We start from the raw sequence: 26,899 nt of genomic DNA on the forward strand, positions 1-26,899 counted from the left end.
ATATTGCATTTGAACTTCTCCTGTGATGTCTTGGCCATGGACTGGAGCTAACCAAAACCCAAAAGAGGTAGTATTGTCGCCAAACAGGAATTAAAGCCCCAGCTCTGCACCAGATTGGTGTATTGATTTTATAAGTGTACTGTAGGATTAGCCACAAAAATAAAGCAGGACACCGCAGCGAGTCGAACCTCATTCCAGTAAGAGAGTCCATCACCAGCGTCTTTTGCGTCTAAATCTTGGGAAAAGCTAAACTGGCATTGCTTGTTGTTTGTGTTAAATGTCACACTGTTTTCAGAAAGTTTAGCCTTTTTTAGCTGTCAAAACATTGCGTCTTAATTATAATTCTACTCTGATTTGGCAGAGTCAGGGCTACTCCAATGGTGATGCCCAGAACTTTAGGAATGGGCATTTCCAGCAAAAGTAGCGTTCATCTTATTAATGAACTCGAGATAACTGGCTAGCTGAAACAATAGCTGAATTCTCTTGAAATGAACACATTATGAATAAAATCACCTTTAGTTATCTTTTGATCAAAGCTATCAGGCTGTATAATATTCATATGTTCTTTACATGAATTTTATATCGTCATTTTGTTGTCATAGGGCATTTGATTACAGTGGACTCAGCCTTCTTACATGACCAGGAGCAGGCAGTTCTTGTCAGTCCAGTTCTGGACCAGCAGGACTGGAGCTGTGTGAGGCTGGTGTACCAGATCACTGGACGGGGTTCCTTGAAGCTCCACCTCAGACCAGACGGTGATAACTTCGACCACCAACTGTGGAATGCCAACAAAGCCTCTGACAGCTGGCTCATTGCTAGTGTGGACCTACCCAACACCACAGTCCCCTACCAGGTAAGAATGGCTGTAAAGACCATAATCACAGTGATCCCTGCTAGGTTTCTTAGGTGAAGTCACTGTTCACAGATTTGGAACATGTTTGATAGGAATAGGCAGGGATAGGCAGCAGGTGCCAGGTGTCTCAGCACTAGATAAGAATTGCCCATTTTCTGAAAAAGCGAATATGCTGCCCTTTCATTCAGGCAGTGCTTGGGCTTGACATCCTCTATGGACAGGGAGACATGTCCCACCCACTTTTCAAAACTCTGTTTTTGTCCTTGGAACTCTCTAATGTCTGATGATGGTCTACTGCTGGGTTATCAATGTGCTTATTATTATTTTACTTTGATTTGTAACAAATGCCGCCCAGGTGATCACTGGGAAGCTGCTGAGCTCTGTTCCGTTGCCTGCTCCACCGGCTCCAGTTCTGGCGCCCATTCCGTAGTCAGTTAGCTAATAGTATCACTAAGTTAGCTGCACAGATAACTGAGCTAACAAGCTAATGACAGTTAGCAGAAATTATGACCTGATATGTGATATGCTGCACCCTATTTTTATGAATTTGTATGAATTGGACAGGTGGAGAGTGAATTAGACTGTGTGTCACTGATTAATGTGAGTTAGTGTCTTTTACCAAATTAAAATATAAAAGTGAGGTATGGATACATGAAGGTAAGAAAGATTATGTTATTGTATTAGCTTGTATTAGACAGATTTTATTTTATATGAAAGCAGTCATGTAGCTATTTTGAGATACATTGAGAAGGTAACATCATAAAGTACTCCTCTCAGAATACGTTACATGCTCAGGCAGGGTAAATGGGTTTGGACCCCATAGCAGACACTCAGGCGAGGTAGGCTCAGTTAGAAGAATTTATTAACAGAACAAGGTGTGCAACTTGCTGGTAGTGTCCAAACAAGTCCCACACAGGAACAGTGGCTACGAGGATTCAGAGGACAGACTGAGTAGGAACGGCCCTTTGTTTTGGACATTTTAGAGACAATTAAGGCTCCCTTTTATAGCAGCTCATTTTAAACTGTGTCACTCTGTGTATTTTAATTAACTTTACTAAAGACTGTGTTTTACATTGTAATCTCTGGTCGTGTTCTTGCGCAGGCAGGTGCTTGGCAGAGGGGCGGTCCTATGAATTTATTTTCTCCGATTGAAAACAGCTTCTTTGACAGGTGTGTTGTTTCTGTCCTCTGAATCCTCGTAGCCACTGTTCCTGTGTGGGACTTGTTTGGACACTACCAGCAAGTTGCACACCTTGTTCTGTTAATAAATTCTTCTAACTGAGCCTACCTCGCCTGAGTGTCTGCTATGGGGTCCAAACCCATTTACCCTATTTGCATGTAACACACAACTTAGAAAGAGCAGTGAAAACTTATCTATTGTGACAAATTTCAGCACATGGACAGACATCGTAGGTTTAATTATCATTAGATATTAGTAATTTGTTTAAAGTTCACAGAAAATAAAGAAATGCATTGAATTACATTCTCATTTCTGGTAGGTAGCTAAGGTGTGATCAAAAAGCAGCAAAACAGGGCACATTTGACCTACAATCTGCTCTGCAGTTTTGTTTAACAATTTAATTATTTTTTTCTACATGGTATCAATACGATCACTTTAACCCCTTGACGAATGAATTTATTTACAATAAAAAGAAATAATATATATTTCTGTTTTCATTTGCTTTCATGTTGATGTCAAATTAAGTAGAAATTGTTAATTTGTCTATAGAACACAGAAAAGATATAAATTCAGGTATGATGTAGGTATGATGCAAATTAGCGACAGCAGGCATAAACGAGAAACCAGGGCTTGCAAAAGGTTCCCAGGTATGTATTGAATATGATTTACTAAGTTTCTGTCCGAGTGTGCTGATTGGTACAGCTATTCCCCAATAGGATAATTTGGGCTTTGTTTAACCATGAACCGGTCACATTATCTATAACAATCTTTACAACACAAAGAATTATTGTGGCAATAACATGGGAGCAGCCTATGGTTGATTGAAGTATACAGACTAAGGTGTGCTTCACAGGTGAAACCAGACATGATTTTGTATCCACTCATTTATTATCCCCCACTGCATCTCCAAAATTAAGTTTCCTGGATTGAGTTACATCAGTAGAACACCTAAACCTGAAATTCAAAAGGTATTTGCATGATTTTCTAAACGCTTGCATCTGCCCAGCTTATTCATATCTGGCACAAGCCACTACTAAAGCTCTCTTGCCTAACCGTGTGCACAAAGCTTAGATGATAGCACACACTGCGTGCTTTAAAGACAGGATTCCTGCTGCAAAGAAACATTCATAGCTGCAAGCATGTAGGCCTAGTGCTAAATGTGATAATATCAGGCATTGTTTATTCCATTGTTATAGCCCTTTTGCTGCTATTAGGCTTCACACAACAGCTGGCTCTTTACACTGTTTTGACCTGACCTTTCTTTTTTCCTTGAGAGAGAAGAATTTAGAAAGTTGCGCAGCACTGTGGAGAGCTTCCAGCTGCAATAGCATTCATTTCTATTTTCCTGTATCATCATGGATCATCATAAAATCAGGTGCCTTGGGCTTCAACAGCAGAGGAAACGATCACCGATGTCTGCAGCGCAGTGGTCCTACTACGACACAACCCATTTAGGTCTACCTGAGAGGGAGCAAGGCGCTGGAGTGGACAGGGACAGGATGTCGTGAGGAGCCAGTGCGCTGATCATTCCCTCAGGCAAGATGGCCTGAAGCTCCTGATTTGACACATGATCCATGATGATACAGAAAAATAGAAATGAATGGCATAAATAGCATATTGTCAATATTTTAGAGGCCTCCCCATTTCACAAATCATGTTTTCAGGGGAGCTCATGTCTTATTAAGGGGAGCCAAGCTATCCCCTTGCTCCCGAGTAGTTCACACCCTGCTTCATCCCACACACAGAACTTAACAGATAATTAAAACTATATTCAAATATGGGACAAATTTTCAGGCCATTTTCCCTAGCCTCCTACACACAGAACTTACAAAAATGTACTGTATATTCAAATATGCAGTGGTTGAAGTGGGAAAAAAATAGGTGCCAGTACAAGGTGACAATTCAAAATATAAAAATATAATGGAATATAATTCAGTAATCAGCACCACTATCTCTATCTGTATCTGTTAAACAAATTTTCTGTATCTGTACTGAGAATGGGCGGGGCTTAATCTTTAAGTTATTTAAGCCTGAAATTTCTACCAGAACTTGCTGTATTTATTAGAAAACTATTTACAGAACAGCCTCAGAATTGAGCTTCAGAGCAATGTTTTTGATCACAATAGTAATTGATAAAAAAGGTTCCTATATTTATAGTTTTTAATAAAACAGATATTGACACATTTTACTCTGATGATACTCATTAAAAGTATCTGTACCGGATACTTGTTTCAACCGAGTACTCGCTAAACCCTAATAATTAGTTGATTATGTATGTTTTTATCAGACGCAGCACCTAGGCAATCCTCGTACTCGTGCCTTTTTTTTCAACTGATAACTTAAGTTCAATCAACACGACAAAAGTGTGAAATAGTCAACACAATGAATTAATGCAAGTTTAACTTTCTAAAACTCATACAGTTGAGTTCAAAATCCAAAACTTGTCAGAGCTATTTGAGTTAAAAAGAAGAAGTAAATTGACATAACTTAATGGCTCTATGATTTTTCTCTGTGTATATACAATACTGGCTGGTTAGGAGGTTTGTAAAGGCATGGTGCTGTCCAGAGTGCTGAAACAAGCGGAAATCAAAAGCTAATTGCCACACCACAGTTTGTTGTCTTAGCCTGCTTGCTTTTCAATTTCCTTTCCACCCAGTAGAGCAGTGTGAGAGAGAGAGGGAGAGGGAGCAAGCGAGAGAAACATCTGTTTCTGTGCGCCTCCCCACTCTAATTAACACTAGTCTACACACAGAAATGAACAGATAATTAAATGGTAAATAAGGTGACATAAAAATAAAATTATACAGTTATTATACATGCAGTTTTTTTATTTGCTCTGTGGTGAATGTAAACAGCAGCAACAATATGATAATATGGTTATCATCCTCCATAAAAAGTCTGACATTTGTCCATCTTGACAGCTTTTGAACAACAAGCGTTATCCATGTAAAACAGAGTCCCTCCCCGGATTCTTGTGCTGAAGGCTTTGAAAAGGATGTTGATAAGCAGGATGTTGATCAGCAGTTCTCTGTAAGGATGTGGGCACAGAAGTCTCTGATTTTGATTTCTTGGCCAACCTGAGTCCCATTTTGTCCAGACCAAACCTTTAGGAGCAGCCTCAAGCTTTGGGGAGAAAAGCTGCTCCATTGTGCTGGCTCTTTTTATATACACTTTCTCATGGCCACGAGGTAGTATCTTGTTCCCATGTTTTAATTCAAATTTTTTATTTTCAATAGATAGAGGGATCCATCGGGCACTGTACTACCTGAATTAATTATTCTATATAATATATACTAGAAACTTTAAGTCTAATTAAGTTAAGTTTAATTAAGTTTAATAAATAAAAAAAGAAAAGGGATAAATAAAGAAAAAAACTTATTTGAAGTCAAATACACACCCACCCACTATCATATCCAACCACCACTCACAGAGGTGTTACAAGGGCAGATGTGGCTCAGTGGGACTGGTCATCCACTTATCAGAAGGTCAATACCCGGCTGCATGTCAAAGTGTCATCAGGCAAGATACTGAACCCCTTCTTTTTCTGGTGGCAGAGGCACCTTAGTCTCTTTTCATTTTCACACTACACAGCTTTGAGTGGTTGGAAAGACTAGAAAGGTTACTGTTTTATTTTTTTATTTTATTTAAATTTTTAATATATTTAAATTTTTCTAACACACACACACACACACACACACACACACACACACGATTTAATTACTTGTTTAATGAAATGTATGGGGTTGATTGTTCTTATGTAGTTTGTATGATGCTTTGGCAATATTGTTGTTACATTCATGCCAGTAAAGCTAATTTGAATTGAACTGAATTGACTAGAAAGGTGCTGTACAAATACAGACCATTAATACTATATGCAAAATGACAAACAAGGTGTACAAATTGTTTGGTCGTGTGCAAAGTTGCATTAAACCCTTTGTTTGATTAGGTGTGATGGCCTGGGGATAGAAACTGTCTTTGAGCCTTGAGGTACTGCATTGCAGACTCTTGTACTATTACACTTGATGGATGGAGTGTCTTCTGCGCTGACGGGATTCAGTAGTCCGGAAAGACAAGGGGGAGAGGAGTGTGTTACGTCAGTGATGCTTGATGCTCAAATGCAGTCAAAGAGGATGAACAACGTTTACCAGAAATTTTAATGTTTGGATGTCTGCCATATTATCTGTTCAAGGAATTCTGTGTTGTTGTTGTTGCTGTTTACATTCTTCCAGATGCAAAAAAGTAAAAATGTATTACACGAATTGTTTGAGATCATCAGCAGTCATGTGACAAAACAACCTTAAGGTGTTTTTATTGTTGCTGGTGATTTTAATCAAACAGATCTCAGAACTGTTTACCTAAATTCCACCAGCATGTCCAAATCCCCACAAAAGGAACACTGGACCACGTCTGCATGAATATTCCTGGCAGCTACAAAGCCCTCCCATGTCCCTATTTTGGTATTTCAATGTACAACTGCAGTACTTCAGTCTCTCAAAATGTCTAAAGTAAAAATGCTTAATTTTAAATCTGTATGTAGTCAGAATAATCCTGTACTCAAATGTGTTTAGTCATTGTTAGTTTTAGTAATTAGTTATTAAATGTGTTTCCAGCAAACCACAGTTAAAGAATAATGTCATTTCCCTAACATTTTATCATTTTTTTATGGACACATGTAACATGTTTTATACATCTTGTAAAAATATAATCCAATTAATCTTATTTTCATACCGTTTACGTGTTAAAACTAAACTGGGGGCGAGCACTTAGACTCAGTATATGAATGTGAGTGAATGTTAGTTTCTGTTTGAGCACTTAGGCTCAGTGTATGAATGTGAGTGAATGTTAGTTTCTGTTTGAGCACTTAGGCTCAGTGTATGAATGTGAGTGAATGTTAGTTTCTGTTTGAGCACTTAGACTCAGTATATGAATGTGAGTGAATGTTAGTTTCTGTTTGAGCACTTAGGCTCAGTGTATGAATGTGAGTGAATGTTAGTTTCTGTTTGAGCACTTAGGCTCAGTGTATGAATGTGAGTGAATGTTAGTTTCTGTTTGAGCACTTAGGCTCAGTGAATGAATGTGAGTGAATGTTAGTTTCTGTTTGAGCACTTAGGCTCAGTGAATGAATGTGAGTGAATGTTAGTTGTGTCTGTACCTCTGTGTGTATATTGTATAGGCTGCCCCTCTCTCTCTCTCTCTCTCTCTCTCTCTCTCTCTCTCTCTCTCTCTCTCTCACCCCAACCGGTCGAGGCAGATGGCCGCCCACCCTGAGCCATGGTTCTGCTCGAGGTTTCTGCCTCTTAAAAGGAAGTTTTTCCTTGCCTCTGTCGCCTAGTGCTGCTCTTGGTGGGAACTGTTGGGCTTCTGTAAATAACATCACAGAGTACGGTCTAGACCTGCTCTTTTATGAAAAGCGCTGTGAGATAACTGTTGTTGTGATTTGGCGCTATATAAATAAAATTGAATTGAATTGAATTGAAATTGAATTAGTTTCTGTTTGAGCACTTAGGCTCAGTGAATGAATGTGAGTGAATGTTAGTTTCTGTTTGAGCACTTAGGCTCAGTGAATGAATGTGAGTGAATGTTAGTTTCTGTTTGAGCACTTAGTCTCAGTGTATGAATGTGAGTGAATGGTGAATGCAGATGTAGTGTAAAAGCGCATTGGGTGGTCGAAAAGACTAGAAAGGTGCTATGCAAATACGGAGCATTTACATTTAAACTAAAGCCCGACCAATATGGGATTTTTAAGTCTGGTGCCGGTTTTGATATTTGAGGATTTTAAAATCAGATATGCTGATATATCAGGCATTATTCCTTTCCCCCTTGTTGTAAGAACATGTTGAGACTATGCCAAGATACCACAGATGACATAATGCAGTTTAAAAAGAAACTTTTTTGATTGTTAAAAGTAGTACTTGAACAAAAGCACAACAAATTAAAGTTTTTGATAAATAAGAGTCAAATGTATAAAACTACAGAAAACATTTTACAAATATCTGATTTGTTATAAATTATGGAGTACTACTACTAATGAACATTAAAGGGCCAGAAACTATAAAAAATACCAATATACTACTACTACTACTAATAATAATAATAATAATAATACCATATATCAAATCTCCTTCAGCTCGTGTTTATTTACATGTCCCCTCTCATTTCTGATGTAGCGACTCTAACGAGAGACAGGCCTTGGCTTGCAGGTTAGGGTTAGAGTAAGGTATATGTTACGTTAAACAAAATAGTTGAACTGCTCATTAACGTTAGCGCTCCTCTACTGATAAATATGGAATTAGCCAGCTTTGTGGCTTATTTAGCAATGGGCAGCATTAGTGCTGTTAGTGATTTTAAAGAATATTTACAAGTAATGAATTAGAGAGAATTGAGAGGACCGTTTGCTAGAACAGTTTAAGAAATAATTCTGCAATCACGTTTGTCAGCAGCGTAACCTCCACCAATCACCTACCGTAAAATTAAACACACTGCTGTGACCCGGAAGAGGACAGTAAAAATGGGAGGGTTAGGAAGTATGGTCTACGATGATGGCTATTTTTATTATTATTTAAGTCATGTAATTGACCTGACAAATGACCAACTTACCGGGAACACTGAGTGTGAGAGCTACCAGGAGCTACTCTCCAGTAGACTCCGGTCAGCTGATGTTATGTTCTGTGCTGCTGCCAGTGTTGCCAGATCCAGCTGATGGATTCCAGGCCAGAAACTGTTCAAAAACTGCCCAAATACACACAAAACCACCCAAAATATGTAATTATTTCACTATTTTACCTTCCACGTTTCCTTACCTACAACACGTTACATTTACATTCATAATTTATATACAAGAAATGCACACTGGCAGCCAAAGCATTCATAAAGAAAGAAACCGTTTTAAGCGCATTACCGCCACCTGCTGGACTGGAGTGTTGCCCTCCTTATAAATAAATGATGCAAAAGGCTCGACACCTCTCTGTCTTCGCAGGACAATGGCACTTCACTCTCCTCGTTAACTCCTCTCATGAAAAGTGAAGTATCAGAACTCCTGACCCATAGCCGTCCTACTACATGCCCACTGGACCCGATTCCTACCAATGTCCTCCAAGCCATATCTCCTACCGTGGTCCCGGCAATCATTCGTGATAAATACTTCTCTGGCTTCGGGAACCTTCCCGACCACTTTCAGAAGGGCTCGGGTTACACCCTTGTTCAAAAAGCCCTCGCATGACCCAACTCAAGTCGAGTCCAATCATCCAGTTTCACTTCTACCATTTTTATCCAAAACTATCGAACGGGCAGTCTTCAAACAGGTCTCATAATTCCTCTCACGGAATGACGTCCTAGATCCATATCAGTCTGGTTTTAAGAGTGCCCACACTACTGAAATGGCTCTGTTGTCTGTAACAGAAGCCCTAAGGTCAGCTAAAGCTGCAGCCCAATCCTCGGTTCTTATCCTGCTTGATGCAATGGGCATCTCGAGTAAAGCACTCCTGTGGTTCGAATCCTACCTCTCGAGGTGTTCCTGCAATGTTTTGTGGCAAGGACAATTATCTTCCTCCCACTGTATCCGCTGTTATAAACGCTGATGCAGATAAATCTGCAAGTTGATTGCGGCCAACTAAATAAAGAAGCTAATTAAAAAAGATATATACATCTATGTCTCATTGTATTATTTAATTACTGCCTACATTTATGGAAGTCTGTCAGGATCCATCCTCCAGATACACAACTGTCCCTTGTGTGTTCTATATCTGTGCTGCTTGTTCTTGCACAGCTGATTTTTCATCTTGCCTTGAAAACAGTTGAGGCCACTTGTGATATATTAAATTTTGCTATATAACTAAAGTTGCTAACAGTCACTTGATTTAACTTAATGAGAGAAAAGTGGCCAAAATAACATTCTTATGCACAATGTGGTGGTGAATAATGTGTGCAGATGACTACTTTTAGATTAGATTAATCTGATGTAGTATAAAGCAAATGGGAGATATTGTAATGTTGGCTGCCTTCTGTCCCACTTTGTTAAGTCTTTTTTTCTTACACAGGTTTTGCTGGAAGGTCGACCTGAACACGGCTCAGGGAACAGCGTGGCCATCTTTGAAATTCACATTGTTACTGGTTACTGCATTGGTCAGTGTCAACATTATAGCAAGTGAGATGTTTCACCTTTGATGTAAAGTTTGATGTGAAAGTGTTTTTATTCATTCCAAAAATGTAACATTTGCTGTTCTTGTTACTAGAGTGTAATTTTGAGGAGCATCACCTGTGTGGCTACAGTAACAGCTGGAACCCAAATGTCAACTGGTATGTTGGGGGAAGTGTGGCTAGAGAGCCTGAGTCTAACCTGCTTGGAAACCACACCAACAATAACCAGAGAGGTATATGTGCGCACGCACACACGCACGCACACACACACACACACACACACACACACATTCACACAGCCTGTCTGACCTCCTGAGTTTACATCCAGAGCTGTGCATGTGCAGGTTTTATCGCGGCAGCTCATGTCAACAGATAGATTTGTAAGTCGAAGAGTTAGTCGTTTAAAAGTCAAGTACAAGAAACAATGAAATACTTGTTCATTGCTACACTGTGTTACATAAAAATCACTTTATACACATTTAATCACATTATACACATTTACACACCCCACATACACATTCATAACCTGCATCCATAACTTCAGAAATTTAAGGCAAAGAGTTATTGGATTAAAGTGTGCCTGATGATAGCAAAGCTGTCCTTGAAGGAATACACCACCATGTTTAGAGTATTAGATGATGCCCACTCCTGTCTTGAAAGGTGGCTTTGAAAAGGTGTCTTTGCCGTGCTCCTTTACAGAGAATGGTAAGATAGATAGGTACATTCTGTAGATAGTTAGTGTATACTATATTAATCCCAAAGGGAATGAAACATATGAGGTAGTTATCAAACAGAATACAATAAAAGCCATGGTGAAATAAACTCAGTCATTACAGACTGAATTTAAACTAGGACAATACTCTATCTCTAATATGTATCAAATATACACTTTGCTTCTGCTTGGCAATGTATGAATTAATTTATTTGATTTATATATGACCAATTCATAACAAACATTATCTCATTGCACATTTCATATCGAGCAGGTGAAGACTGTACATTAGCAATATAAGGCAATTTGGATTCTCAGCAGTGACAATGGATTTCAGCAGCAGACCAATGTGATTACAAACTAACAAAATGTCCATAGAAACTTTTCTAATTATTACCGTAGCTTAAACCACTTCTCCACCATCTGGACTGGGACAAAAAATCGGCCCTGGCATTTTTGGCCCAGGCGGCCCACCAAAATCGGTCGGACGTCCCTCACCAATACACCATCCTTGCTTTTAAGGGCTTAGATTAGGGGTTTGACAAAACTCTTAGCCCATGAGACTTGACACTGCACAATAGTGGGGCCATGACAACAAGACAATATATTTTAATAGGCTTTGTATTTGGGAAAAATTTTTATTGACAAAATAGTTGATAGGGGGGTCTGGAGGTACCCCCACAAAAGATTTTAAACATTAAACACTTAATTTCCTGCATTCTGGAGACATACTTGTATCAACCCTCAAAAACTGCTACATTGTTGTTCCATTTGTCAAACTGAACCCTATAAATCACTGAGCTACACTTTAGTTATTAAATATCATAATAAATAAATACATTTATTATGATTTTTATAATTACTACTGATAATAATTTAAAAAAAGTCTGGGGATCCTCCCCCTGAAACATTTGGGCTTTAAACACTTCATTTCCTGCATTCTGGTGAATTGTTCTGCACCAATTCATTGAGGAAATGTCTTTATTTATATAAAAGGAAAGGCTCTCAGGCATTCTGTATTGCTGTCAAATATGTTTCTCCTGTTTTTTCCCCCATTCATTTAATTCAGTTAATATCCCCTGCACCTTAATAGCTCCTGTGTTTCAGCAGCTTTTCTGCTCAATGTTCAGAACTTTCTGCACATTAAAAATCTCTCCCACATATCTGTGTTCTCTGACATTTGCAGAATAACAAGTTGAGATATAATATTACGAGATATAATGAGAATGAAGTCATTATATTTTAACAAAATCTACCTGCCCCACTGCTGTGCATTACCCTGCCTTAGTGCTCTGCTGAAATGGTAGTAGGCTGCTACCCCCTTTAGACCGTCCGACAGACAGAATACCTGTCTGGGACTGGACTGGATGAGAAGAGCTCACTGCTCTTCATCAGAGGTAGAAAACCAAAACTGAAAACACTTGTGATCAGACAGAAATATTACCACACATCCACACACATGTTCACTTCAGCACCTCTGATAAAGTGCAGCTCACAGCCGCTTCAGAGGGAATTAAGCATCCTGGAGCAGAGAGACAGTCAAACAGAGCGAAGTGTCTCTGAGGGAGGGGGACAGAGACAGCAGAGAGAGCGACAGGTGTCTGTGTCGCGGTCAGGTGTGTCATGTTATTCTCTCACTACTTTGCGGCGACTGTTAACCATTTGTGTAGCAAGTACATTGACTAGACGCTGACCGACAACATTTATATTTAAATGTTTTGATTACAATTTTGCTCGGGACAAATTAGTAGTTGCTGACAAGCCCTGAAGCTGTGAGCAATGCTCTCTCTCTCTCTCTCTCTCTCTCTCAGAATACAGAATATTATAATATTATAAAGACAGCTGTAGTAATATTTGTTTTTTATTTTATCCCCTAATTTCACTACTTACATTGGTTTTGTTTCTGCCTGCTGACACCAGGACTTTTTTATTACTCTTTGGTAAATTTTTAGGTAGAATGATACCTAAAAATGGAGTGGAACAGGGAGTGTAGCCTTGTGTACGAATTTGAGTTTGTCACTTGGAGATGTTTAAGATAAAAGTACAAAAACATTCTTGCAGAAGTCTGATGATGATGCTTTATCTCAAGTTCTCCACAGCTTCCAGCTTTTTTGTTTTGTTTTGTGTTGTTAATGAGCACTTCTCTGTAACATGCCTCATGTTCATTTCTTATCAAACCTAGTGTTGTCATCAGTTAATTATTGTTCTGTTCTTGTTTCTTTCTTACCTTTATTAGTCTGTAAAGACCTTGTGCTGCATTTAAATAAACTTTTCCCACAGCTCATGGTCTATCAGTTTTAAACATCCAGGATCCGGCTGCACATAAAGTTGCAGAGAGCAGTGCTCTATAGTTTGACAGTCTGTTTACATGGATTAATGGTTTTGGAGGCAGAATCAGTAATCAGGGAGGAGTGCTGGCTGGAGAAAAGCTGCTGTGTTGTTTGGTTAGAATGAAGACTTACAGGTTGGGACTTGTGGTTATCCATTACTGCTTTATGTAATAATATAATAATAATATCGTCAATGCTCATTACAGTCTGTCAATAAAATTGTTTAGTCTTCAAACACTGATGGAGGTCTGTGTGAATTACTGCAAATGAGTCATCTTGTCATTTGTCTTATGACAACTTGTAAAACCACACATTTTCTATAAATGTGACTGTATCAGCGCATAATGTGTAGTGTGAGCTCATCTATATCTTCTGCTGCTTCAGGCCACTACATGTATGTGGACTCTGTGTACGCCAAGCACTTCCAGGAAGTGGCCAAGCTGACCTCACCCATGACTACGGTGCCCATGGCCGGCTGCCTGTCCTTCTACTACCACCGAGACCAGGAGAGGGGAAACATCTTTTCAGTTTTCACCAAAGACCAGCTGGGCCACTTTGAGGAGATCTGGAGGCCAGAGGTGTATGTTACCACCGCCTGGACTCTGGTCGGCATTGACATAAAGGCCCCACACCCCCTTGAGGTCAGTACTGGAGCTAGAATGCACACTAATAGCAAGTAGGTCAACGTCATGAGATGAAATATATGAAAACACACATGGATTTAAAAAAACCTGTGGTCTGTGTCACAGCCCGGCTCAAAGGGAGGACAAAAGGGAGAGGACACCTCGTAACTTGTAACTAAAGATTTTTTTAACAAAGTATAAATTAACAGATGAAGATTTAAAGTATGTAAATCAGTAACATCAGTAGTGTGTTGTTGAGTGTCTGTGTAACCGTCTGCCCCCGAGAACGTACTGCACGGTCCTGACTCTAACCGGCGACCTCGGGTATGGGAGGCAGACTAGGAGAGGTTAAAACCCATGCGCCCTGGCGTCGGTCGCCAGAGCGTCTCTTAGGGTGTCGAGGAGTGAAGTTTACTCACTGCACAGCCTTGCCGGCTTCCATCACATCTGCGTGTTTGTACACTGAAGTGTAATGAACAAAGAAACTAAAGACAAGGAAAACCTAACCCAAACAACAAACCATATGCCCAGGGAGAGAGAGCCAGAGTGACTGAATCAACTATAAAGCTATGGAGCAGCGGGTGATAATTAGTGAGGTCTGGCCTCACTCCTATAAAAAGAAAGGAAATCCCATACAGGAAGTCACATGGGCTGTCTCGTCTGCTCTAGAAAATGCCTGCATGGGTTTTCCAGTTTATTACAGTTTGGGTCCTATTTTTGTAACTCTGTCGATCATCTCAGGCAGTCATGAAAACAATGAACTAACCAAGTTTATAGCTGACCTCTTGAAACACAGTGATATCAAGTCATCAAATGCAATGGAAACAAGCAGTCAGACAGAACAGTTTATCCAGATTATCTGATGGTCAAACTGAAAGTGAGCATAGTTAATATGTTGAAAGTAATTCCTCATTGTACAGGGAAACTGTGAGAGGACACAACTACAGTAAGTACAGTAGGTCAAAGTTAGGCTGTGCTGGAATCATTTTTTCACACTTCAAGTATTGTAGCCAAAAATATATTTCCTGCAATACTACCATTACAGTTGGAACATAGATAAATCACTTCACACCATGTTTGATTTGGATTTTATCATACCTAACAAACGCTGAACAGCAAACTATATAATGCAACTTTGATGCAAAAGTATCAACATGAAATCCAGAAAATGACTGTGGATCTTTCAGATCAATTTGAGAAGTACCTATGATCTCGTTCCACATTTTATTGCGTGCTATGCAATGCAGGGAACTGGTCTTGGTCTTGACTCGGTCTCGCCCTCCCTCAGTCTCGGTCTTGACTGCTCTCAGCCCCTAAAAGTCTTGGTCTTGTCTCGGTCTCGATAAACTCTGGTCTTGGTCTTGACTTGGTCTCGGTTTGTGCGGTCTTGACTACAACACTACCATATACATATATATATATATATATATTTGTTGAGCATATATAATTGTTGAGCATGACAAATAACTGCTCATTTCCTTTGTAATGAACTTATTTCAAGTGTTTTGTGTTATTAGTCCACTGTGCTTTTCAGACATGTCTATATACAGTATGGTCCGCCTCTTTCTTATTGTTGTGTATGCAGCTGAATAGACAGACACACTCACTCCTCTGCGGCTTTCCATTGCTCTTTCAATGGTGTATGCTTCTCATGGTTTCCTTTCCTTATGCTTTCTGCCAAAACACTTTTTACAGCCTGCTGTTGCTGTAGAAAGAAGCTTACGTAACATTACTAACTGGGTCAGTTCCTCTGTCCAGTTGAGCCAAGAGTTGCACAGACTGTTTCCATCAAGCAGCTACTGACCCATGTTCCTGAATTTATCCTATACTGATGTCACTGTCTGGCTTCTACGGATGTCTCATCTATAAGTATATGTCAAACTTTCACAACATATCTTTGACAATTTATAGAGCATGTTCTCAGGATTAATAGGTCTAAGTCATACATTGCTCATTACCCATCTGTTAATGGTTGCTGTTTATGTCTGTATGTGTTACCAGGTGGTATTTGAGGTAGCTTTTAACAGTGCCAGAGGTGGATACGTCGCCATTGATGACATCTCCTTTACCCCTGAATTCTGCCACACTGACACAGGTGAGAGAAGAAATCTAGATTTTAGGGGGGTAATGGTTGACCACAAAGGCAGACTTTTGTGCATTTTTGTGTTAAATATGCTGGACTCTGAAGTTTCACTGCAATGTTAATTACCCTTCACAATGCAAAAGTGTTGCACTTATGGAAGAGTATACTAACTATTATGTTGTTAGTATTATTTTTAGGAAGTCTAGACTCAGAATTTCCCCAGGGAGTCGAGAGCAGGTAAAGACATTTTATAGGCACATTTTATAACTTTTACTGAGCAATACACTATCTACATTCAGGCAGTAGCTTAATCATGACTGCTCTTCAGCTTGGTAACCCTGAGCATGCATCTGAACTCTGCTTGCTGTTGCGTAGAATGTCACACGTAATTTTTCATTAATGTGAACTTCTTACCTTAAACCATTTTCACATATAAGTGTACTGCAACCAAGACATTTCACAGTATTTCACCTCTATATGATATGGTATTCAATGACCCAATCATGTGTGTTTGTGTATGTGTCTGCCGATGAGTCTGTGTCGTGTTCTGGCATTAAACACACAGGCACAGTCTTAACTTTTCAGTAATTCAGCCGTTAGCCGTTAGAAGAATACACAGTGTCCTCCACTCTGTACTGTGACTGCCTAGCATGCTAACGTAAGCCTTTAGGTTTGTGAATTAATTAATAAAAAAAACTTTGGTTAGCAAATAACATTAAGACTCACACAAGGCGAGTCGGACATAACATACAACAACATACAACAGTTTAGTCACGCCAAATTTACAAATATCAACTTTTATATGTGTAAGTATATATATATATATATATATATATATATAGATATATATATAGAAGTTCAACGGCAGCTTACCTCTAGTCATAACAGACATGACAGACATGACATGGGTGAGAGTGTTTGCACTCTCACCCATGTCACCACGGCAACCATGTCACCACGGCGGTCACGTCCACACACACGCACCAAATAAAACACACATGCAATTGATTACAGTCCCAAACATAAGGATTTAACATTAAATAAAAAAGATGTTTTGGTGAAATTCACAAGTATATAGTGTCACCTGTCATCAGTAACATAAATCTGAGACTTGTCATTACTCTTACGAGTGACATTTGTTTTCTCCTTTTTTTCCCCACAGTGTGTATAGTCAATTTGATATTGGCTTCTCTGCCAGATCTGGGCCAGAACCGTTCACTGCAGTAGTACATGCTTGTTGTGTCTCAAAGCAGCTGTCTGTAGCTGGTGGAGCTGGCTGTATCTCGGCATAGCATGTGTACATGTCCCCGTTTCTGTTATCTTGGTCGTAGTTGCTCCTGTCCATCCACCTCCTCTCTCTTTCCTTGTCTGAAATCTCCACAGGTCCGTGATGTCTGGTTCCAACATCGCAAGGTTGACAGGGTTGTATGCAGGAGGCGCCCATGAGCAACTAGGCCGGGCTGTAGTCATTGCTCAGTGGCATAGCTCTGTACGCTTCGTTTGCCTTTTTCAACAAGCTTTTCACTGTTTGTTTCACAGCTTGTTTGGCCTCACCACTGCTTTGTGATTGGGGCTAGCTCATATCTCTGGAATGCCATATCTCACAAACATTGACTTCAGGTGTACTACAGCATCAGTGCACCTTATCGGGCTCAGCTGGGTAACCTCTATGTATCTAGAGAAATTGTCCACTACGAGCAGGTTGTTTGTGTTGCTAGCATCTGCCGTGGCCTGTCTGGCAGTTTGGAGAGAATGAGAGGCTCTTTCACGTTCGTCCACTCTTTGACGCATGCCCTGCATTTTAACACTCGCCCTCTTCTTTGGCGACTGAGCCCTGGGGACCAAAGTGCCTGGCTAGAACATTCTCTAAGTTCTCTTCAACAACCCCCTAGTGACCCTTATTTCTTTTGTATATTTTGTGTATTTCTTTTTCTCACGCCGTTTGGTGTTTCACTATGGGAAATGCCTCAGCGTGACCTACTATGGAAGCTCCGATGACACCATGTCTGTCAGTGACAGACAGGTCGAGCTGTGTGAGCTACCACAGCCAACCAACCCCTCCCAGCTCATTCTCGCCTTCTTTGTATGAAGAAACTATACAAAGCTGGTTAGCTGCTAAACTGTTCAGAGACGATCCGTTAAGGCCGACGTCATCAAACGCAGTTCAGGGCAAGTCTGGATTTGCTGATTAAGTCCTTCGTAAGAAGTATATTCTGCTGTTACATGGCATAATTTCAGAGCAGTGTCCGCGTCAAGGCAAACCACTTCTCTGGCCACCCTGTAACTTACGAACGCGTTACGGAAAGTCAAATAGGTTTTAGTTAACATTAATTTGTTAACTGGGCAGTGTAACGTTACCCGGAGCAGGGCTAACATGTCATGACGATCGGTCTCCTATGTTACCTACTTAGCTCTGGCTAAAACCCCTTGTGCTAGCTTACCTGAGCAGATAGGCTTACGAGTAGCGGCACGCCTAGTAAAGCTACAGCTACTCATCAGGCTGTGGTGTTCTTTTCCAGTGCCATGTCCTCGGCTGCTGCCCCCACCAAAGGGTCTGAACCAAAGGCCAAAGAGGCTGCATCCCGCCTGTGCCCAGCATCATGGCGTCCATCTCGGGCAGGGCCCCTCATTTCATGTGCATAGCCTGCAGTTGCGGTGGCTAACAGCCAGGACCCATGCCTGTTGACAGCCCCCGAAAGCCACAACCAACTCTCTTTGGCCAAAAGCCACCACGAGCTGTGCAGACATGATGGAGGCTGAGGTGGAAGTGGAACCGGGCTGTGAGGATGCAGTCTGACATCCTCGACATGGACGAGATGGAGAACGAGGAGGATGACTCCACGTTCCCCGCTCAACAGTCCAGACCCAAGTGCATCCAAGCTGTGTCCCCCGTGGACAGCAACTTATACGAGGTCTGCAAACGGGCTGCATCGAAATTGGGGATAATGTGGCCTGCAGCCCAGGATGCCGAGGCAATGGTGAGAGTCCTATATGACAGTAAGAGGCTCCCACCAGCCCATCCACCATCTAAACAACTCGTGCCAGCTGATGAACGACCTCATCCTGTGCTCCTCATGCGAAGCAGTCCAAGGCTGAGGCCGAGTGATGGGGCTTGTTGTCGCGGGTGAGAGGGATTTGTGGCTGAACCTCTCAGGGGGCCATGGCCAAGGGTCTTTTTGGTCGCTTTTTGGTCGCTTTTTTGAAGCTTTTGACCTCTGCCTGTCCCGGAAACTCATCCCTTACACCCGCAAGCACCAAGGGCAGGCTTTGCTGTAGCTACAGCAGCAGCAGCGGTTAAAGGGAGACAAAGGGCTGCCAAGCCTCAGACACAGGCATGCAGTCAACAGGCTAAACAGCAGCCTCGGTCAGAAAACCCAAGGCCATGGGGAAAACACTCCTTTGTGGCTGTGGTGGCTGGGAACCGCCCTTCCCACCCTGGGGAGGGGAAGTAGAAGCCTGCGACCCAACACTCCAAGCTTCTCTCTTCCCCGCTCCCAGAAAAAAAAGGGAGGGAAAGGGAAGTGTTGCAGAACTCCACAGTATATTGTTCAGAGGCCCTGGCAGTTTCCAGTTCTCCAGGCGTCCTTCTCTCCCCATGTGTTCAGGGGGACGAAAATCAGAGGCTGTAGGCTTGGGTAATCTTCTCTATTTTCATATCGTCTGATCATGGCTACTTGAGATCACCAATTGGTGACCTGATTGCCAGGGGGTGGTGTCACGTTGCTGCATGTCAGTGAAATGCCAGCATAGAAGAAATAGGCTTATTAGCTTGAAGAGAAACCACCAGAAACATCTGTTAATGCACAGTACAGGGTTTCCCACAGAACCGTGTAACTGTGGCACCGCTGTAGGTACCAGATGTGCTCAGGTGCTCAGATCTGCTCGGGGGCCTGTGCCTGTTGGAAACATCACATAATGTGATTGGCTGTACGTTTGTATGATGACGTGGCAGATGGTGATTGGCTGTATGTGGTATTGTTTACGGAAACTAGTTTTCGGTGAATTAATGTTACGACGCTAATGTTAGCTGCAGATCCAGTTAAGCACACGTGGGTGCGTACGCCAAAGTAAATATGAAATAAAAGCATAAATATTCAATAAAGATCCCGAGCAGATCTGATACCTACATTTATAACAGGCGCCATATGTAGTTTGTGTGAGTAGCTTAAGTAAGCTACTGTTAGCTTAACTTGATCGGCAGCTAACATTAGCCTTGTAACATTAATACACAGCTATTGCCAGGCTGTGTTAGGTCCCATTTAGTACAGCTGTATTTCATTGTATAAGTTCTCCTAGAGCCGTTAAATAAGATTAACGGCTCTTAATTTTTAATAAATTATTTAACAGCTCTGGGGTCTCCATAGTTGATCCGAGGACCCGTTAATACTATATCCGAAAGTACGTACAGCCAATCGCAATCTGTTACGTCATCACGTTATGTGACGTTATTGACAGGCGCAGGCCCCTGAGCATATCTGACCACCCGAGCACATCTGGTACCTACGCCGTGCATGTGGCAACCCAGCTGTATTCTAATGTTAACATAGCTATCCTTATTAGCTAGGCTGCTTACATGCTTGCTTGTAACTTATTTGAAGGTTGGTCTCTGACACTGACAGCGTTGTGTTAATAAAATAAAGAGATTAACTTCTCTAACTGGAAAACATTGGATTTTCAGATGGTTCAGTTTCAATGTGTTTGTGTGTGTTTGAGAGATAGAGAGAGAGAGAGAGTGCAAGTGGAGGTGCTGAGGAAATCTATGCGCTTCCAAGATGATTTATGATTTTACTAAATGTCTAAACACAATCATTAATATCAATGCGCAAGTAATGATTTTAAGTCACACACTGTACGAGCATGATGATTCTTAACGTCTGGCGAGCTCTCCTGAGTGTGTGGGTAAGCGAGAGAGCGAGCGGCTGAACATGACGGTGAAAGTTAGCGGAAAAATATTAGCCGTAAGTTTGTCTGGTGGTAAACGTGCAGTGTAGGTCACAGTGTTTCCGTTAATAAAAGTTGTTGTTGTTGTTTGCCCAGCTGCTGGACAGTGAAGGCGGTTAGTGCTAGCTAACATCTCCCCTGTGCGACACGTTTTTGGCTGCTATGTAACGTTAGCTAAATAAGTAATGAAGTAATATTAATTAGCTCAGCTGTATGTCATTGCTAACTTACCTACTTGTCAAGGGTTGAGAACATCAGGTACAAGCTGTACTGTACATCCTGCGTTTTCTGAGGAGTCTGACATCTGGTTGTTAATGAAATGAGGGACCATGGAGCTGAGGTTAATGATGTAAATTAGGGATGCAAACTAGTCCTTTTAAGCTAATTAGGAGACGTTTCTTTTGGATTTTAATGTGCAAATTTAATGCTTATCCAGAGATACTGTATAGAAAAAAATTCTGCATCAAGATGCATCGATAATCGTTTTATAATCACATCGCAGCCCTCTGAATCGTAATCAAATCGTGAGGTGCCCAGAGATTCCCACTCCTACTAACAATGAGGGATTTTCAACGTTGGCTGGCTGCCTAACGGCTGTGTCAACGCCGTCACCTCAGCTGCAGGGTGAAAATAACACCCGTGTATGTGGCGGCTCTCCACCAGCGGAGAGACCCGAGGGCTCTCATGACAGGTGTCGCACTGGGGGTGGTGTCAGCCAGGGTAGGTTGGGGGGCGACCATGTCGGGCTGGGCTGTGTTTGGGGCCCCGAAGGTGGTTCCGGCTCACATAAATGTATTGAAACTGTGGGCAGTATTCCTTGCATTAAAACATTTTCTGCACTTTCTCCAAGATCACCATGTCCTGGTGAAAACAGACAAATCCGACACGTACATCAACCGTCAGGGCAGCATGTGCTCACTGCAGTTGCACAGATAAGCCCTGTCCTGTCCCTTTGAGCGACACATGTACCAGGCATTTTGAACACGGGGGCGGATCTTCTGTCGTAGGGGAGAATGGATTCTCCACGCACAAGTGGTGGATCAAATTTGGCAGAGATTCGGCCGGGCAGCTGTAGATCTCTTCGCCTCGCAAGAAAACTCTCAATGTCCACTGTTTTTCTCCCTCTCGGATGTAAGTGCACCTTTTGGGGTGGATGCACTAGCCCACCCATTGCCGAGAGTACTGCTCTATGCATTTCCCCCTCTCAGCCTAATCTCCCCCACCCTGGTCAGAGTCAGAGATTGATCCTGGTGGCGCTCTAGGCTTGGCCCGTGAAAAGTGGAACCTGAATGCTGCTGGCCTACCTGAGCAGGTCACTGCAAGAGCCTCCTCCACTCACACTAAGTGGTGTATTTTTGAGGAATGGTGCGACTCGTGGTGCTCCATTCTTTTTCAGTGCAAGGGGAGGGCCTTTTCTACGGTTAAGGTGAATCTGGCGGCCATCTCTGCTTGTCATGTGGGATTTGGGGATAAGCCGGTGGGGCAGCATCCTTTGGTCTGTGGTTTTAGGAACGGTGCGCGTTGCAAATTCCCGGTCTCCAGGCCTCTGCTTCCTCTGTGGGATCTGTCACTTGTGTTGGATGCCCTCTCTCGTCACCCATTTGAGCCTATGTAGGCGTTGGAGATGAAATTTGTTTCACTGAAAACGTCTTTACTGTTGGCTCTAACCACAGCAAAGCGGGTTGGTGACTTGTCCGTCTGCCCGTCCTGCCTGCATTTTGCTCCTAGGCTCACAAAGGCCTGCCTGTGGCCCTGCCCAGCCTTTGTGTCCCACAGTGGAGCTTGTATCCTCCTCCATTCTCATCGGTGGAGGAGGTGCGGGCTCTGCAGGTTAGGGGTGTGTGGTATAATGAGGTATACCGATATAATTTCAAAAGAGATATAAAATTAGACAATACCGTTTATACCAATATAGTTTGATGTTAATTATTAATTGATATGTTTCTGTAAGGTCCTGGCAGCGTTTGCTCATTTCTCTCCCTCACCACACAGCCCCGTCCCTTCCTCTTCGTCTGCACGCATCCGTCTACTAGAAACTGTCAACATCATGGAGAGAGACACAGTGCTGAAGACCTGGCTTGTAAAAGAAAAAGAATAACTGTTCAGACAGTGTTTCCCACACATTCACTTTACTTTGGTGGTCCGCCCAGCTTAGGTGACACATTGTAGTGTAACGGGTGTGGTTTAATGGCGTGTGAAGGATGACTCGAGATGGCTTCTTTTTTACAATTTATTTGCTCCTGTAGAACACAATGCACATATTAATTGCCTTCTGGCTTCCTCTTACTGCACCTCTGCTTCCCTCAGCGGTGCAAAACAAGACTTCAGACAACTTCATGTTTTAAAATACATTATTTTAACATTACATCATATGCTTTGCTCCAGGTTCTGAGAGTGCTCTGGGGCTGAGGCAATGCAGAATGGGGGACATTTCAAGTAAGAGCACCCAAAATGGTGTCATGAAGGCGATGTAGAGTGCACATTCTGTTTACAATGAGGTCTGTCAGAATCCCACGTTGGCATCAATTGTGGTGAACCTCATTGCACCTGACAGCATGCCCAGTTCTGGGTCCACTGCATCATTGAGGTCAATGCAGATGTAGATTTTATCTCTAGACTTCTTTGGTGCCACCACGTCAATACACCACTCTGTCGGCTCTTCTATGCAGCAGATGGCACTAAGCTCTGTCTTTACTATTCCCATCAATAGCCGTAGAACACACCGTGGCACTTTGAGGGTAACTGGCTTGGCATCAGGCTTGAGTTTGATAATGTACGGTTCCTGTATCAGTCTCGGAGGATTTGTTCGTTCCTGGTTAGTCTGGTGATGCCCTCCATTTGCTTGTAGGATGAACAGATGACTGAAATCATGCAATCTTACACATGTACGTTTAAGAGTTTCTTCTCATTCAATTCAGTTAAATTGTATTCATATAGCACCGATTCATAACAAAAATGATCTCATTGCACTTTTCATATAGAGCCGGTCTAGACCGTACTTTGTAATATTATAGACACCAAACAATTCCCATCATGATCAAGCACTTGGCGACAGAGGCAAGGAAAAACTCTTTTTCTGTCGAATATATGATGACACTATGACTATAGAGTGGATCAGACTGCAATCACAACGGCCATTATTTAAACATGAATTGTTTCATGAAAATGAATGTACATGTTTGTGACTTTTTCCATGGTGTTAAATCTGTGGAAAATGTTATACTATAAAACTATTTTACTCTGACAATACCGGGTTCCTATTTTGCATGATGCACACTTTCCATTCAGTCATTCAGACCTCTGCGAACAAGGCATATAGGTGTAGCAAACCTACTTTACTGGTTAATAAAGTTATGAATATTAATGTTCGGAAATAGTAAAAACTCGTTCCTGTGATTAAGGTGAAATTTATTAACTAACTAAAGTGAATACACAGTGAGGTTAAATATATCAAAGACATAAAAACAATGATGATTAAACAACCAGGGTGCAATCAATGAGAATAATTTCAAGGTTCAAGGTGAATTTAGTTTGTCTGTTGTGGGGAAGAATCTGATTCTGAAGTCTAAACATGTATCTGGTTTTACAGCTGTTTCTAAGGTTCCTGAGTTTAGAGATAAGTTGGTGCCAGTTGAGGGCAGGTCTTGGTGAATTTTGTTTCTAATAGTTAGAATTTCATCATTAAAGAAGCTCATGAAGTCGTAACTACTGAGAGCTATGGGAATACTTGGCTCAATAGAGCTGTGACTCTCTGTCAGCCTGGCTACAGTGTTGAAAAGAAACCTGGGGTTGTTGCTATTTTCCTCTATTAATGACGAGTAGTACGCTGCTCTGGCATTACGGAGGGCCTTCCTATAAGTTTTAAGACTATCTTGCCAAATTAAACGAGAATTTTCCAATTTGGTGGAACGCCAATTCCTCTCAAGTTTCCGTGATATTTGCTTTAATTCGCGAGTTTCAGTATTATACCATGGAGCTAACCGTCTTTTAGTATTTTCTTTTTTAGAGGGGCTACAGAGTCGAGTGTCATTCGCAGCGAGCCTGCAGCACTATCAACAAGATGATCGATTTGGGAGGGACTGAAATTAGCATAGGAGTCCTCCGTTACTTTGTGACTTGATAATTTATTTAGAGCTGATGGAATCGCATCCTTAAATTTAGCTACAGCAGTAGTTCAGCAATACAAACTCAAAAGTTATCAAACAGTGGTCGGATAAAGAGGGATTCTGTGGGAACACTATTAAATGTTCAATTTCAATACCATACACCAAAACAAGGTCGAGGGTGTGGTTAAAACAGTGAGTCGGTTCATGAACACTCTGAGAGAAGCCAATGGAATCTAACAAAGAGATAAACGCAGTACTAAAGCTGTCATTCTCAACATCCACATGAATATTAAAATCTCCTACAATAATAACTTTGTCCGTTTTAAGGACTAAAGTTGACAAAAACTCTGCAAATTCAGATAAGAATTCAGAGTACGGATCAGGTGCTCGGTACACTATAACAAAAAGAATTGGTTGCAGTGATTTCCAACTTGGGTGTGAAAGACTAAGAACAAGACTTTCAAATGAGTTATAGTTTAGTTTAGGTTTAGAGCTGATTAGTAGGCTAGAGTCGAAGATAGCTGCAACTCCACCTCCTCGGCCTGTGCCTCGAGGAATGTGAGTATTAATATGACTGGGAGGGGTGGATTCATTTAGGCTAACATATTCTCTACCCAGCCAGGTTTCAGTAAGACCAAATAAATCAATATCATAATCTGATATTAGTTCATTTACTAGTACACCTTTAGAAGAGAGAGATCTGATGTTTAAGAGTCCACATTTAACTCTCCTATTCGTTTGCACTATTGCTCTTGTGGTTTTAATTTTTATGAGGTTTTTATGCACAGCTCCTCTTCTGTTTACCTTTGATTTAAATAACTTCAATGGTCGGACACTATAGGATTTTCACCAAGTAACTCCTGAAATGGAGGAGCAGAGAAGTGTGTTAAACTGCGACTCTGCCTCCTGGTCTCAACTCTGGGTTGTCATGGATTTGGTCCACTAATAAACTTGGCCAGATTTCTAGAAATGAGAGCTGCTCCTTCCCAAGTGGGATGGATGCCGTCTCTCCGGATCAGACCAGGTCTTCCCAGAAAGTCTGCCAACGATCTACAAAGCCCACATCGTTTGCTGGACACCACCTCGACAACCAGCGGCGGAATGACGACATGCGGCTATACATGTCATCACTGGTCAGATTTGGCAGGGGTCCAGAGAAAACTACGGTGTCCGACATTGTTTTTGCATATGTACACACCGACTCAACATTAATCTTAGTGACCTCCGATTGGCGTAACCGGGAGTCATTACCCCCGACGTGAATAACAATCTTACTGTATTTACGTTTATCCTTAGCCAGCAGTTTCAAATAAGATTCAATGTCGCCCGCTCTGGCCCCAGGGATGCACTTAACTATGGCCGCTGGCTTCGCTAACTTCACGTTTCTCAAAATGGAGCTGCCAATGATCAGAGTTGGTTTCTCACCATGTGTCGCTGAGTGGGGAAATCTGTTAGAAACTTGACAGGTTGGTGATGCCGTGGACTTTGAATGCTTTACGACTATCCTCCTAACCGTTATACATCAATACATCCATTACTTAGAAAATATATAGAAAGTTATAAGAACATGGCATCAGATTACAAACAATAAAAGACAGAGTAATGTAAATTATGCACAAGGAGAGTCAGTTAAATGGCATGCAATAATTCTTTTGTCTCTGGGGGGGACACTGGTCAGCAGCGAAAGTTGGTTATTAACAAATGACAATATTTCTGTACCATATCATTTAAAGAAAGTATATAAAGGAACACATTAGTTACAACCTAAATTAAATGCTGGAATATTGGTGAGTTAAGATTAAAGAGCACTGCCAAACATAACTTATTTATGGATTCTTCTTTTCCACGCAGTATCTAACAAGAACATGGTAATAGAACTACTCAAATTATAGTGGCAGGCCACTAAGTAACTTAAAGATTATTTAATTCAAACAA

At 41.4% G+C, this 26,899-nt stretch overlaps 1 protein-coding gene across 1 annotated transcript; it reads left to right on the forward strand.

Annotated features, from left to right (window-relative positions):
* Window positions 1–602: 602 nt before the first annotated feature.
* LOC119896387 (MAM domain-containing protein 2-like) lies at window positions 603–17,144 on the forward strand (the record flags this gene model as incomplete). The annotated part of the gene is made up of 6 exons (XM_038709818.1): window positions 603–853; window positions 10,070–10,154; window positions 10,265–10,402; window positions 13,596–13,852; window positions 15,836–15,929; window positions 17,080–17,144. Coding segments are annotated over 6 exons (890 nt in total), but the record flags the coding sequence as incomplete, so codon positions are not given.
* Between the last annotated feature and the right edge of the window lie 9,755 nt (window positions 17,145–26,899).

Source organism: Micropterus salmoides, unplaced genomic scaffold, assembly GCF_014851395.1.
Source record: "Micropterus salmoides isolate LMB-PRFRI ecotype aquatic unplaced genomic scaffold, ASM1485139v1 Ms_hic_scaffold_985, whole genome shotgun sequence".
NCBI classification, from domain to species: Eukaryota; Metazoa; Chordata; class Actinopteri; order Centrarchiformes; family Centrarchidae; genus Micropterus; species Micropterus salmoides.